The sequence below is a fragment of the Mastacembelus armatus genome, chromosome 4 (genome assembly GCF_900324485.2).
Source record: "Mastacembelus armatus chromosome 4, fMasArm1.2, whole genome shotgun sequence".
Lineage (NCBI taxonomy): Eukaryota > Metazoa > Chordata > Actinopteri > Synbranchiformes > Mastacembelidae > Mastacembelus > Mastacembelus armatus.
The window spans coordinates 17,875,735-17,891,286 of NC_046636.1; the positions used below are offsets into that span (position 1 = coordinate 17,875,735).

Consider the following 15,552-nt stretch of genomic DNA (forward strand, 5'->3'; position numbering starts at 1 on the left):
ACAACACATTGCTCAGGCTTGCTCAGGCATCAATAACAAGCCACTTTAAATGTGGACCACGTATGAAAACACTCAATGAAATGGCCATAAAGAGTCAAGAAATATTTTACTGACCTCCACTAGGCATTTTCCAACCACTTAAAGCAGCTGCCAGTAGAATTTAAATGAGTGCCAGGTCTCTTCCTCAGAAGTGTGTTTACATCCCCTTTGTACAGTCTGTCAGTCTGACTACTGAATACTTTTTTCAGCATCAGTATTAATCTGCTAGTTATTGTGAGAACTTGAATAAGAGGATATCTGGGGCTTACATTCATTGAAAATGTAGCAGTTCATTTTTACATTGTCACTTCCACTGACTACTGCTGAACACTAGGTAGCTGAACCAGCTCCTTTAGTTATTTTATCAGCTGTTGTTGTTCTGTTTGGCCAGTTCTCCAGTCACGTGTACATTTGTAGGCTTGTCATCCAAAGAGGGGAATTAATTGTTAATTGAGACTGTCAGGCTCTGATAACCAAGGCTCTGACAGCGGGTTACTACTATGGAGTGGGTTATTGTGGTACAGTCACTGTGAAACTGTAATACATCAGTGCATAGTGGCTTTTTAAATAATCTCTCTTATTTTTAGCACTGCCCGCAGAAATGTGGGGCGGTTTTGATTTTAATGCTGGATGTGGTTTGTCTGTTTGCCTCAATCAGAATTTTCTGACACTAGATTTAGCATTATTTGAGAACATTTTAGCAGTACTGCACTCTTCCAACATGCCTGTCTATATCTGTTATACAGTTTAGCTTCTCTTTGTCTGCTTGTGAAGTAATCATAAAGATGTTAGACTGACACAGTGAACTTCAGAATATGTAGCCCTCATGTTTTTGCACTGACTGAGTTTGACCAAGACAGCAACATCTAATTTAGACAGTTTCTTCCAGATAGTGAACACAGTACATTTTCTACTAGGATCACACATATATAGCTTTTAAAAAAAGTTTTATTAATCTAGAATTTCTCTCTTTTTAGTTATGTGTTCTTGAATAATGTCATTAGAGTAAAGACATTATAATTCTGATAAATTATTGAAACAAATATGTTGGACTTCATTTAAAAAAATGTTGTGCACTTTTTGTGACATGTTAACAGTAGAGCCAACTGCTTACCTTCACTACAGGCTGCTGGAGACAGACAGCAAGTCACTGCGCTCCATGAACGGCTCCAGACGGAACAGTGGCTCCTCCCTGGTATCCAGCTCCTCCGCCTCATCCAACCTCTCCCACCTTGAGGAGGACTCGTGGATTCTATGGGGGCGAATCGTCAATGAGTGGGAGGAGGTGCGCAAGAAGAAGGAGAAGCAGCTCAAGGTGAGACTACTGCACAACTACCAACGGAGTCTCGTGCAGACATGCTTAAGAGCTTACTGTGACATGGCTGCATTAAGAGCTTATACCGGACACATTTAGCCCAGCTGCTGAAGAGGACATTAAGGAAGAGAAGCTATCTGCATTTTTGATAATCATCTATTTGATAAGATGATACTCTTTCTGCACAGATGTTGCATTAAACTTCATAAGAAAAGTCCAGATCTAGGCTACTCAGCCTTTCTTGTGACACACAGTTTTCTTTGCTCCAGTAATTATTTCTCAGGCTATCTTTGTCCTTGGTGACCCTGAAGTGTTGTCATTGAACTTGTTATTTTAGTTCATGACATTGAAAGCTAATTTTAGGTTGCTTGTTTCTAATGCTACTCTGAGGTCTATGCCTAGGCACCATCAGTGGTAGTCTGACTTAAACTGCACATGCATTGACAACAGAAACAGAAAACAGTGTTCACCCCTGTGTTGGACCACTTAATAACACCCACTAGTCATGGCAGTGACTCACTAGGGAACATGCTGTTAAACTGTTTACTGCACCTGCAAACGTTTGGATGGAAGACTTTGTTTCTATTACTCCATGTTCATAATGAAGACTAGTGATACTGATATGAGAGAATTGTGGTGGCTGTGTCAATAATGCCCTGACACATGAAAGCTCCTCTAATCAATGCCCTGTAACAGGAATCCGTTTGGCCCATACATTTTAAAGCATTGAAAGTTGCTCTCCTATATGATTGCAACACACAAAACTGCATGCTCAGCACACACTCTTTCCCAGTCACCCTTTAAGCCCATTGTTTTTATACCAGTCACACGCAAAGATGTGTATACAAGGAGTTGCTGTTGAACGAAGCTGTTGTTTTTCTTGTGACTGTGTGTAAATGGGGAAGTGTTGCAAAGGACCTGTGCATAAGCATGGATGTTACTGTGCAATTTAACAGAAGTAGTGATGACCAGATGGGTGCAACAAGCCTGGCATATTAATCATAACTGCTGAGGCCTCCACATTTTTTGTCTCATGGTTTACTGAGAAACCCAGTGTCTCTTGCATGAAGGAAGGAACCTTCAGTTTTTTGTGCTTGTCAGCAAAACCCACTACTGTTAAAGAGAAATTATTTAGGTTCATGGGTGTCTGGTTTTAAATTTTAAATTTTATTTCTCTATATTGCAGCCTGTTGGGGATTAGTGTGAATGGTGGTTAAAGTAGTGGTGTGGCTCAGAAAGCAGCTTTCATTCACACACAGTCAAGATATGAGACAGAGCATTGTTCCATTACAAAGCTTGGTTTGTCTTGTCTAACCTCTGAGAGGGGAGTGGGATCCACCCCTGAAAGCCTGTGTGGGTGGACCTCTGCTCCAGATGCGCGCACACACAGCCATACCCATCACAGCCGGAAAGACCTAGTGTTCCCTGTCAGCACAGGAAATTGCTTAATCAAATAGTATCAGCACTAATATATGGAAAGAAATCACACTACAAAATGTCTCACTGGTAAGATAATATTTGGCAGTAGAAATCATATTATTATGAGATGCACACTGTTCTGAAATGGAAAAATAAAAACTAGTGCACAAAGCACCCCCATGGCTTTATCCAACTGTAAGAACAGCTTAACATGACACTGGTCTGGTTTCTTCTTACAATTTTTGTTATCCACCCTGTACATACAGTGCTTCTGTTGGTCACATTCTGAAATGAACCACAGTGCCCCCCAAATGGCCATTTAAATTCTTCTTTTTCCACAGGATCTTGTTAGAAAAGGGATTCCTCACCACTTTCGGGCAATAGTGTGGCAGCTGTTATGCAATGCCCAAAATATGTCAATCAAGGATCAGTACTCAGAACTCCTGAAGATGACATCGCCTTGTGAGAAGCTGATTCGCAGAGACATTGCCCGCACTTATCCTGAGCACGAATTCTTCAAAGAGAAGGACAGTTTAGGCCAGGAAGTGCTTTTCAATGTCATGAAGGTAAGTCTCAGTTTGGGTCTGAAGAGCCTGATTGTATGCAGATAGACTTATAATCAAGCATACAGATAGCAGAAAGAGGTACCTGGCTTTAACAGCAGTTTCATGGCAGAAACTGTAAGTGGAGTAAATCTGCAGTTGCAGAATTTTGTGCTGTCGTGAGCAACACTGTGACTCATCCAAAGCTAATTCTTTGTATTTAAGGCGTATTCTCTGGTGGACCGTGAGGTTGGCTACTGTCAAGGGAGTGCATTCATTGTAGGACTGCTACTCATGCAGGTAATAAACCATCTTCACTCCAGGCACACAAGCATTGAACAACCCACTCCAGAAAACAGTATGACATGTTGGACTGAATAACACATATATTTCATTCTGCTCTTTTTCTAGATGCCAGAGGAAGAGGCTTTCTGTGTTTTTGTTAAGTTGATGCAAGACTATAGATTACGAGAGCTCTTTAAACCCAGTATGGCTGAGCTGGGACTCTGCATGTACCAATTTGAGTGCATGATCCAGGTAGATGCTTCACACTTTATGACAGTGTAGTAATTTATAGTATTGATGTGCATGTGAATTTTTATGATTATTTTTTTCCTTCACAGGAGCAACTTCCAGAACTGCATATGCATTTTCAGGCTCAGAGCTTTCACACCTCTATGTATGCCTCTTCTTGGTTCCTTACCATCTTCCTTACCTCCTTCCCTCTGCCCATTGCTACAAGGATCTTTGATATCTTCATGTGTGAGGTTAGTTATAGACAAGTTCTGTTCTCAAGACATATTTTCTGCTTTGAATAATATCCTGATAATATATAATATCTTGACACAGCTCTGTACTGATTCCTGAACTTTTTTTGTAACTTTTTCTTGTTTCTATTGTTTGTGATCTAATAGATGAGCCTTATCTTGTTTTGCACAGTAAATCATTGTGGCCAGTAGCATCAGCCAGATTGTCATAAGTGCACATGTGAAATCTAAAGAGAGAATAAACCCTTAAATAATGGAAAGTGTCTTCACTTAGAAAAGGTGTACAGTCGGAAGACTGACGACATACAGTACATAACAGATGAAATGTAGTGGACTAACATGGAAACATTATTAACTGCTGCCACCTGTTGGCGAAAACAAAAGCTACAATAGACATTTAATAGTTACTTTGAGTTGTTGGGTCACTGCTCTGAGAGCTGATGCCACAAAATTTAAATTCTCAGTCCACTTTAAAATTCATTTCACTGCTCACTGGACATCACACACATGCTTTCTCTCATTAGCTTCTCAATGATTACTCCTGGTCTTTTCTCTCAGGGTCTGGAGATAGTTTTCCGTGTGGGCCTGGCCATTCTTCAGATGAACCAGGCTGAACTCATCCAACTTGACATGGAGGGAATGTTACAGGTGTTTATCACAAAAAACTCAACATAGCTTATTATTCAAGCATCTCAGATTTCTAGTGCAAAATGTGCTGAGTCCTCAAGAGAGGAACCTCCAACACACCCACCCATACCTACTTTAGTACATTTGTCATCCTCCTGTACCAGTGCACATGGTGACATCTGAAGTAGTGCTCTAAGGCCAGAGAAACACCTAAATGAAATATCAGAGTGCATAGCTATGTGAAAGTGGGTTTGTGGTTGTGTTGTGTTTAACATGCCTGTTTCCATACTGTGCTTCAGCACTTTCAGAAGGTCATCCCACACCAGCTTGACAGTGGCCCGGATAAGGTCATCCAGGCTGCTTATCAAGTAAAGTACAACGCCAAGAAGATGAAAAAGTAAGCACATGTCATGTTATCATCCCTTTTGTTTGAAAATCTCACTGCAACTCACAAGTTGTTATTGTTGAGGATCCCTCACTTACATCAATAAACCTCTATATTTTCAGCCATGGCTACAGTGAATTGTATAGCAGTCTTGACTAATATTGCGATATTGAAATTTGAGACACTTTGACACATTATTTTTCAGACACTGTAATTCTTAAGAATACAAAACCTATCCGTGATGTTCTGTGTTCTTATTATTTTTCATTTTTAATGTTTAGAATATTTTTGTTAGGCAGTGCTTTACTTTATAGATCTGTAATTTTCCAATAATTTCCTAGGTCGCTTACCAGAAAGAACCATGTAATTTGGTACTAGTTAAAGGTAACATAGTTCTTATTTTGAATGAAAAGTATCATTTAAAGTCAAGTCAACATTATTGGAAACTGTATTCTTCATATGTTAAATTATGTGCCTGTACAAAAATGAAATTTCTCTGAGCCTCTCCATGTTACACTGGCATTTAAATGGCAAGTTGCAGTATGTAAATTTTTAATAACATTTATTTTACTTATTTTTGAGCAAGCCATGCATTCCTTACCAATCAGAAAGTCAATGGTGGGCTCTCTGCCCATCAATACGTGAACATAGTTCTGGACTGTTACTCATCTCAAACTGAGCAAATACAGCAGCTAGTATTGGCTGCTGGTGAAAGTAGACATGATTCACAGGCTAGGAAACTCCCAATTCCGGCATTAGAAGATACAGCGAACACATCGAAGGTGGCATGTAAAGGAGAGGGAGGCGTGGCAGGGGGGAAATGGTTTCCTTTCGAAACCTTGATTATTATAGTTTTATCTGACAGTTTATCACACACTGTAGTTTTCTTGTAATTAAATTACATAGGTCTTTTTAAGAAGCTTGTGAGATTATTTGTAAATTCGTCCGTAAATTAAGGTATATGTTTTTATTTTTGCATTATTCTTAAAAAATCAACAATCACCTTTATCTTGCATTGGTTTTATTGCTCCTGTATTTTTTGTGTTGCATATCCAGACTAGCAGATTTTACAATCTTGACATCATATGACAATTCTTTTAATGCATTTTCTTTAGGCTAGAGAAAGAATACACTACAATCAAAACTAAGGAGATGGAGGAGCAGGTGGAAATAAAGGTGAGCAGTGATAGTTGGATGTGAACTACGATACACTAATTATGATGCATTTTGGTTCGCATGAATTTGTAATTTCTTGTTGTGCAGAGGCTACGAACAGAGAACAGGCTCCTGAAACAGAGGATAGACACACTGGAGAAAGTGAGTGTAACAGTGTTTGTCACAAATGCTCTGTTGACACCAGTATTACATTAACCCATCCTGCTGTCTATGGCTATACATCCCACATCCCCTCCCAGTGATGGAGTTTTCACTTTCAATAACTGGGTTGTGATAGTTGGAAGTTGGCCATTTATGTGAGGAACCATAGTTGACTGGTACACCATGGTGAGTTTTCTGATCATAGATAAACTATCAGAAACAGAAGCTGGATGTGTACTTCAGGTCATCTTGTTGTTACGGTGACTTTCTGTGCGGCTCGAATAACTTCACCAGAATTCACCAGACGCCACTAACTGCAGCAGAAACCGTAACAACCCTGTTTGGAATGTGAAAGTGGCGACTTGAGGCTGTTCAAGTCGATACAAAGCACTGCATGCCAAGTTGCACTGTTTGCATCATTCTGTACCTTTTGTGTCTTTGAATGGACATGACTGCTGCCAGGTAAAGGCACCGTGCATGAGGTCTGCTATGTATAGCAAGGGTGCCTGCTACACTGCATTTGCCTGCAGAGGAACACTGGTCTAAACAAGTCTGTTATTTAAAACCAGCTTGAGGCTGCTGCTCCTTGATACATCTGTCATGTATCTCCAGGACCTTTTTAACTCCTCACTAACTGAAGCCGTTCAGAAGCTTAGAAGAACCACATCAAAGCCTAGAGCTTGTGTTGAGCTAAACAGTACAGCTTCTTAACACTGCTTATGTGCTGCTTTTGTACCATACTTCACTCTCAGCTTTAACGTGAGCTATCCTGTGCTTTTTCCTGTTTGAAACCTGTCACTGTGTTATTGGCAACACTTAATTTTTCACTTTGTCACCACCTCATTAGCACCTTTTTCACCACATCTCAATGCAATGTTTCTTTTCTTCCTCTTAATGTAGATATCCTTCTCTAGTCTGTAAGCAAATATTTCTGGAGGGAAAAGGAACATTGCATTTCTTTTTTTGAAACAATCAATTGTTCGTTTGTGTGCTTTAAACTGTCCTTTGGATTCTCTCTCTCTGTCCTGTCTCTTGTTGATATTTCTGTTTTGTAGGAAAGTGCTTCCTTGGCAGATAGATTGATCCAGGTATTTTGCTCCTTTTCCCTTATTACTTATGTTGCACCTTCCTTCTGCATTTTCCCTGACTTTTTAGCATTGCATGCTTCTGATGATTACAATAGGCACAGTAAAAAAACTGAATCTAGAAATCTGACAAAAAAAATCTACTAATGATTCTGAATTAAAGGACCCAACCTGATTATGATAAGTTATTGCAGTATTTAATACATGCATGAAATACCACACTGTGGCATGCCCAACATCAAAAGAAATTCATTAATCATGCTAAGGGAAGCTAAGGAATGTAAATGTAACTCACATACTGCTAGATTTAAAAGAAGCATGTCCTTAGAAACCCAACCTCCATCCTCTTTGAGCTGCCCTCCCATTACACCCTCTCGTTTCACTTCTTGCCATGCTCACGTCACCCCTCACTGGGTACTTATGTCCCAAGGGACAAGTGACTCGAGCTCAGGAGGCAGAGGAGAACTACCTGGTCAAGCGGGAGCTGGCCACTGTGAAACAGCAGAGCGAGGAAGCCAGTGCTCAGCTGGAGCAGGCCAAGAAAACCATCAGGCAGCTCCAGCAGCAGCCACAAGCGGTAAGGAGGGCCACAGAGTCCCCAGCTAGCAGGTCGCACTGACTCAGATGCTCTGAGACTGGGATGGTTCCCAGACCTTTGTGTTGTGCAGTGCTGAAACAGTGCGCTAGCAATTGTTACATTATAAGCTGTGGTAGAACTGACGTCTGGACCAGCAACATTGAGATTTCATTAGGGTTCAGGTATGTCATGTGTTATCTGCCTCTCCTGCTCAGTTGGAGCATATTTCCTAACAGCAAAGACCAAGCGTTGGCAGGACAGGGCTTTTCTCACTTTGCACATCGACTCTGAAATGATCTGTTTTGGCATGCATGAATTCAAATTGGGACACGGTGTCCTACACAGTTCAGCCACCATTTACAGTCTTGTGCATTCTCAGAAATGCATTCATGAATTTGTAAGCAGTTCTCTCACAAGCTGGTAGATTTCACACATGGCGTCCTGTGCACAAAATCCTCTCCCTGCATATATATTGACCTCACAACGTTAATTATTGATGTTGGATTCCACTTGAAAATGTCCACGCATTACCATGTTTTACGTAATTTGATTTCTACTTCACAATGAGCATCCATAAATTATTTATGTGAAAGTGAAAGGCAAAATGGCTGTCAGCTGAAATTAGGGCTGAATCACCGCACAGTGTGAAGAGGCAATAAGGTATAATTCATCCAGAACAATACTGTATATACTGCAGAAGCTCAGACTATATAATTGACTGGAATTATTTTGGGGCTTGGTTTACATTACTGTAAGTTGAATATTATGTTCAGTAAATTTCAATATTGTGGACACACAGGTAGAAATTTTTGTAGCTGTGCAATGCGGTCTCTGCTCACTCACTTCTCTTGGTGTTTGTAGAAAGGGGCCCCTCGTTACTCTGAGGAGTCTGTCCTGCAGCTGGAGAGAGAACTCGTGCAGGCCAGACTGAAAGAGGCGGAGTCCCAGTGTGCACTCAAGGAGATGCAAGACAAGGTCCTTGATATGGAAAAGGTGAAGTTGGCTTTAGATGCTGTACTGCCCTGATCTCAGCCAGAACACAGCATTATTATGTGATTTACACCTATGGTTACAGTTTTTAATCATAGCTTTCTCCTTACGCTGCTTTCTTTAGAGGAACACATCACTACCGGATGACACCAATGTAGCAAGACTACAAGAGGAGCTGATCGGGGTGAAGCTGAGGGAGGCTGAGGCTCTGACTGGCCTGAAGGAGCTGAGGCAGCAAGTCAGAAATCTGGAAGAACACTGGCAGGTAAAGCACCAACACTTCAGAACACAAGACAATTTACTCAGTACCCTGTCTTTTTCGCACATTTTTTCAATATATTAAATGCTGACATTTGTGAAATGGAAAGGGAAATAGAAACTGTAACACCTCTCCTCAGTGTCATTTGGCACGCACCTCTAGTCGCTGGAAAGACAGCCCTAAAAAGAGTACCCTGAGTGAGCTTCAGGATGAGCTGATGAGTGTGAGGCTGCGAGAGGCTGAGGCCCAGGCAGAGCTCCGAGAGACACGGCAGAGGATGCTAGAGCTGGAGACACAGGTCAGAGGTTACACATTAAATCTACTTTCTAACATGCTTTTTTTGGAGTAATGTTTTGTCCTGCCATATCATGTCATTAAAATACAGTTAATAAAAATTACAGACATATCGTTTGTACGGTGGATCATAGTATGTCTAATAAATTGTAAATACGCTGTGGGAATTTTCCCCCTGTATTGTCTCACAGTAACCTTCGGAGGGCAGCAGTCATCTGCCACATAACTGAAACTCAAGTGTGAAACGTTGCAGTCATTGCTTTGGTCCTTTGTATTTAGATGCATCTGGAAAATTTAGGAAATGATATGTCAAAAAAAGCTTAAATCTTCATTCTTTCTGAATGTGATGTGCCACAGAACCAGATTCACAGTAACCAGCTGCGACGGGCGGAGCAGGAAAGTCGCTGTCTCCATGATCATGTGCAAACACTGACGATGCAAAATAAAGATCTGCATGTGCAACTGCAAGAGATCAAGCGCAGACAGGCTGAGATTGAATGCAAGGTACATTGTACAAGTCTGCTGCTGATCTGCACCACGTAGCACTGTGTACACAGTTGTGTGCACAGGGCCAAAGCACTGCAGGGTAGCTTGTGGCATAGTCTCTGAAATACAACCCAAGAAAGTTTGTTTGAAGTATGTACACATAATTTAAAATTGGACAGAATGATAGATTTCTGAATATATTTTTGTTGATTGTGCTTGCTTTTACTCTCTGTCTCTCAGGAATTTACCGCTGCAAGATTATCATTCCAAAAATAGAAAGTATGCAAATGATATACAGGACAGCATCGCAGTGTCTCTCAGACCTGGGTAGAAGTGTTATTTAACTAATGTCTTCACCTTCTTTTGGTGTAGTCTTAAGGTTTTGTCTGGTTTGTTCATCTACAGAGTAAGGAAGAGGTGATGGCAGTGAGGCTGAGGGAAGCTGACAACATCGCTGCTATGGCTGAACTCCAGCAACAGATCTCAGAGCTCGAGATTCAGGTAAACCCCAACATCCTCCTTGGCTCTACGTCAAGCACTGGATTTCCTCAACCCCCAGCCACATTTGACATATTTCAGCTACTTCAGACAGAGAGGCAGATGTACCATACATTAGTATATGCCTTCTCATTCAATGTTTTTTCTACATTTCTATTAATTTCTATGTTCTAGATTAATACTGAAGACACTTAAAGTAGTAAATAACAGAATAATAGGAATTAAAGTTTTAAAGGTTCCTGAAGAAAGGAGCATCAGAAATCATCAGTTAAATGCATTTCAGATGAGAGCCCACATCAGTGGCACCCAGTAGTTTAAATAGTAGACACATCTCAACATCAACTGATCAGAGGAACAGCTAAGGTGTAGGGTTAGTTGCACCCCAGAAGAAACAAAAAGCAGACAAATACTCAAATGATGTGGGATCTCATTCAAGATTGTTGGAATAACATTGGAAACATTTTTTAACATTTTTTTTTTTACCTTTAACGTCAAAGTATTATTATTACTATTTTTATTTATTTTATTTTTTACACTTTTGCTTACTACATAACCCCGTGTTTATTGTTCATAGTTTAGATGTCTTCATTATTAATCTACAATGTAGAAAATAACAGAAACAAAGAAAACCTACTGAATGAGAACATGTGTCTAAAATGTTGGTTGGCAAAGGGCAGTTATAGTCTTACTTTCACTGATGGAAGGATTACGGTTTGGTTGGTCATTAACCTCTTACTATGATTGATGAAATCCTTTATCAGAATTCTTGTTTGAACGCTAGGGATTATTTACATTTTTTTTTTGTGTGTGTGTTTTGTCTATTTGTTTAATCTGAGCTCTTCTTTTTTGGTTTGAAACAAGCAGAGCTCTGAGTGGGGGAAAATATGTCACAAATTTCCATCCACCAATCAGAGTGTGACAGTGTAAGAGACTAAATCTGATAGCAGTTGATGTGTTGTTTGATCATGTTTCCATGGATACACTGGCGTCAAACAAATCTGATCACACCACACCCACACAGGCCGGATGGCCCTCTTCTGACTATTAGTCGTAATGTTAGATTTGAAACTAAGTCTTTATGGGGCTTTTTGATGTTTTATGTGGCTTTGAGGCACATTTAGTGTGAACAAGAATTAAGGCATACTGTGTGTAGGAGTCTCTCTACAAAAAATAATGGTATGTTATTTCTGTTTTCCATCGTTGTATTTCAGAGCTAGAAATGATTTATAGCATTTGGCACGTTGAATATTTTGTGGGTGAAGACTTTCTAAATCATAACAGTTATCAGAGTGGGGCTGCAATGAACGACTATTTTAAAAATCAGTCGATCAAAATATTTTGACAATAAAATGTCTTTATATGAACCATAACAATTGAATTACATTTAAGAAAAGGCACTTTTTTACTAGAATTTTGCACTGAAGTCAGTGTGGACCGACATCAGATAAAACAGAAGTCAGTCTGCTCGGTGAGACGCACAAGCTACTGTGTCAATTGGCCTGAGAACCATAAACATTTTATTGGATCACTGATTCTGACCACATAATAGAAAATCTAAAACAAGAACGCAGCACCACTATCCACATAAATGTAAAAATGGCTTTCCGTCCTCCTGAATCACTTTTACTAGTCGACAAATACATTCGTTGCCAAATATTTTAATAATCGATTTTATCCATTAGTTGTTGCAGGCCTAGGCAGATGTGCATAGAAACATACTCCGTGTATGTACAAGCCTCAAGCAAGCGCAAACAAACCTATATTTTCCACCAAGCAACACACAAAAGGGTGACCAAAACAATTAGAGGGCTGCTCTTGTACTGCCAACACAGGTGGACATAAAATGATCAGCAGTCCTACACTTTTCATATGAATTAATGCTACACATGAATAATGATCATGTGTCACATAGACCAGGGAATCTTTACTACACTTTAAATTTCAAATGGTCTGTTTTGTAAATTTCAAAATGTCTGTTTTACATACCCCTGTGTATTTGAAACTCCTAGTTCCTATAAGATCTTGAAATTGTGAATAGTTTGATTGTGTACTGCTGTGACTGAAGTCAGAAAGTGACATTATCACTGATTATTGTTTAGTTGTCTTTTTCCACCTCTGTATATACTGCATGATTTTAGAAACATAATTTTACATGTTACCTAGTTTGGAATTGGCTCGGAGCAGGTTGGATCAATGAATGTTTTTAGATGAGTCAAGAAACATTTTTATTTTGTCATAAATGACTAAGTGTCTGGCACTGTCTTGTTTGGTACGGAGCCCACATATGTGCTTACAATGTATCAATATGTTGGAATTTTTTATGATTTATTTTCTTATGACTGTGAATCACAGTGGATTAGACTTACTGTCTCATCATCACCGATCAGTAGGAACATTTGTAATAATTGATCAAGTATGAATATAAAACTTTATGTTTAGCAACTGTTGAATCTTTAAAGTCTGTGTGTGTGTGTCTGTATCAGACACTGCAGTTTCCACGACTCTTTGGATGACAGCTGCACTTAGACAATAAAAGACAAGAAAGCTCCTAAAGACAATTACAAATGAGTGCTGCTCCTGTAGGAACTACCAGGCTTTTTTCATCTGTATTCTTAATATGTTGTTTCTGCGGGGCTGTTCATCCACATAGACTGATATCTGCTACAGGTGAACTACTCAGCAAAGTGTTTACTGTACTTGTCAGCAACTATAACTCCTCTTTCAGGCACCTATAGGCGTTAGCGACTGGGTCTAAATATCAGTTGCTTGTCCTGAGCATCAAACCGAAAACGTGGCGATCTTTAGCTACAGAGTCACAGCAGCTATGTTAGAAACAGTTGTGACTTTAGATCAGTGGAGCAGGCTTTTTAAAGTACTATTGTATATGTATTCTTAACTTTAGGCTGTTTCAGATACCTGGACTATTTATAAGTATGACACCTACAACAACAACAAAAAAAAAACAACAAAAACTCCCCCTCTTCCCCTTCACAGGCACACACAATCACACAGTGTGGTCTGAGGTTTTGTTACTAAGTGATAGAGCAAAAACATGCAACACCAAAACCTTACCACTACCGCCCTCATACTCTTTAGAATCTGCGTAATGAACTCAGTTGAATGTGTCAGTAGCAGGCTGATGAATTTTTTTTTTTTTTTTTTTTTTTTTGCTTTTTGCTTTTTGCTTTATTTAAAAAAGGTGTGTAGAAAATTTATTCGTAAATCAGGCTTGTGTTTTATTCTGTAATGAACATCAAACTTCTTGCCATCTTTTGTGGTTTGACCGCCTGCTCTATAAACTGCGGATAACCATCATCCACCAATTACAAGAAAATGTAAAAACAAACAAAATCAGTTTCAGGTCACATGCAGTGACAGTTTAGAGCTCAGTTTTAAAGTGACAGGTCACCATGTGATCATATTAGCTTTGTCTGGTTCTTGAGTTCAGAGTTCAGAGCAGTGGGAGAGTTCCACATAGGGACACTCACTTTGAACATTAAGTTGTATCTTATTGTGCTTCAGCAACACACATCATGCTGCAGAGATTTAATAAAAAGAAACCAATTAATGATAACCACTGCATAATGATGGAAAAAAAATAGAGGCAGTGAAACTAAGATGTCTAGGAAGGTTTAAAGCTAAGGTTTTGTGTAGGACTTTTTCACTATCACAGCCATGGCCTCTGTTTAATGCCACAGCTCCACTGTCTCTAGGGCTGATAGGAAGTGGTTTCTCATCTTGAAGCAGAGACTCTACCAAAGGTGACATGCATGGTTTATTTTGAGGTTTCTATGACATGCTCAGAGATTTATACTAAAAGTTAAGCATGTCAATTACATTCTCGTGTTTATGCCTCACATGTTATTGCAGGAAATATCAGTTTTGTTGATCTCACATGATAAATAGTCTGAGAAAAAAATCTAATGACCCACAGTAGTAATACAGTTTCAATGTGATCATGGCAATTTTACACAACTCATATTTTATGCATTATGAGGGGTTGGGTAAATGACACATTAAATAGGAAGTGTAATCATAGTAAAATATACCATCAATCATAAATTTTCATGCCTTGATTGTGAATTTTCACACATCCTCCACAGACATCTTTGCAAATTCAGAATAAAGCATACGTCATTGCCATAACAATGGAGATGCATGTAAAGTGAAAAAATATTCTGAATGTGCTGGCTGGAAAGATACATACTGACAAATGAAATCCTGCGCATCTCATGGAAATTCCTATGAGCTGTGATTTTACTCATTTGCTCAAGACGTGATGAAAAGCCTGTGTTGATCAAAGGATGTTTTGCCAGATTATCAGGTCACTGATGCCACAGTAAACAAATTTAACTTGTTATGCTTTTCAGTGTCTTCATAAGTAGTTAACTGTTTCTCTTTTGTTCTGTTACGGCATTGTCAGACCCACCCGCTGACTGCCTGACCCACACTTAACCCAAGTGTGTGGAAAATAGTTCTATGAGACGTTTCATGTCCCCTGCCACAGCCTGACACCTGGTGATCCACACAGCTGAACACAACTGCCTGCACCTCTTATTATTGCAGTGTTTTGGAGTGGCAAAACCTCAAAAACATCACATTTCTTGGAATAATCTCACTTGTTTAGACCTCTCCTTGTAGGGGGAATAAAAGCCTATAGGGACCAGCCAAACCAGCCTCACCTTATCACAGCACCCAGAAACCCTGCCTGTATTTTGGGCTTTTGGCAAGTCAGAGGAGACTGTCTCTACCTCGACAACCCACCCCTGCTCGGTGTTGTGTACTATCTCCCCCTTTTTTTGTCTCATTGTTACTGCTCGCAGCCTGTGCTTTGAACTCCTCTGTGCGCCCTTCACTGCTATCACTGTAGAACTGGCGGGTTCAGGGGTGTGATTGAGGTTTGAAATAGTGTGTGTTTGTCTCCAGTGCCTGCAGATGTCTTCACTGAGGGA

At 39.8% G+C, this 15,552-nt stretch overlaps 1 protein-coding gene across 4 annotated transcripts in view; it reads left to right on the plus strand.

Annotated features, from left to right (window-relative positions):
• Positions 1-15,552, plus strand: part of evi5b (ecotropic viral integration site 5b) — a 30,631-nt gene that overhangs the window by 9,929 nt on the left and 5,150 nt on the right. For 2 of the 4 annotated variants that reach the window (XM_026304609.1, XM_026304610.1), the window contains exons 3-18: positions 1,165-1,354; positions 3,115-3,339; positions 3,541-3,615; positions 3,727-3,852; positions 3,939-4,082; positions 4,641-4,730; positions 5,009-5,106; positions 6,210-6,270; positions 6,358-6,411; positions 7,467-7,499; positions 7,927-8,073; positions 8,935-9,066; positions 9,188-9,328; positions 9,462-9,620; positions 9,974-10,120; positions 10,508-10,603. In XM_026304609.1, coding sequence (XP_026160394.1) covers positions 1,165-1,354; positions 3,115-3,339; positions 3,541-3,615; positions 3,727-3,852; positions 3,939-4,082; positions 4,641-4,730; positions 5,009-5,106; positions 6,210-6,270; positions 6,358-6,411; positions 7,467-7,499; positions 7,927-8,073; positions 8,935-9,066; positions 9,188-9,328; positions 9,462-9,620; positions 9,974-10,120; positions 10,508-10,603 — 1,918 coding nt within the window. The remainder of the gene's footprint in view (positions 1-1,164; positions 1,355-3,114; positions 3,340-3,540; positions 3,616-3,726; positions 3,853-3,938; positions 4,083-4,640; positions 4,731-5,008; positions 5,107-6,209; positions 6,271-6,357; positions 6,412-7,466; positions 7,500-7,926; positions 8,074-8,934; positions 9,067-9,187; positions 9,329-9,461; positions 9,621-9,973; positions 10,121-10,507; positions 10,604-15,552) is intronic. The other 2 variants (XM_026304611.1, XM_026304612.2) reach the window with 2 other exon arrangements.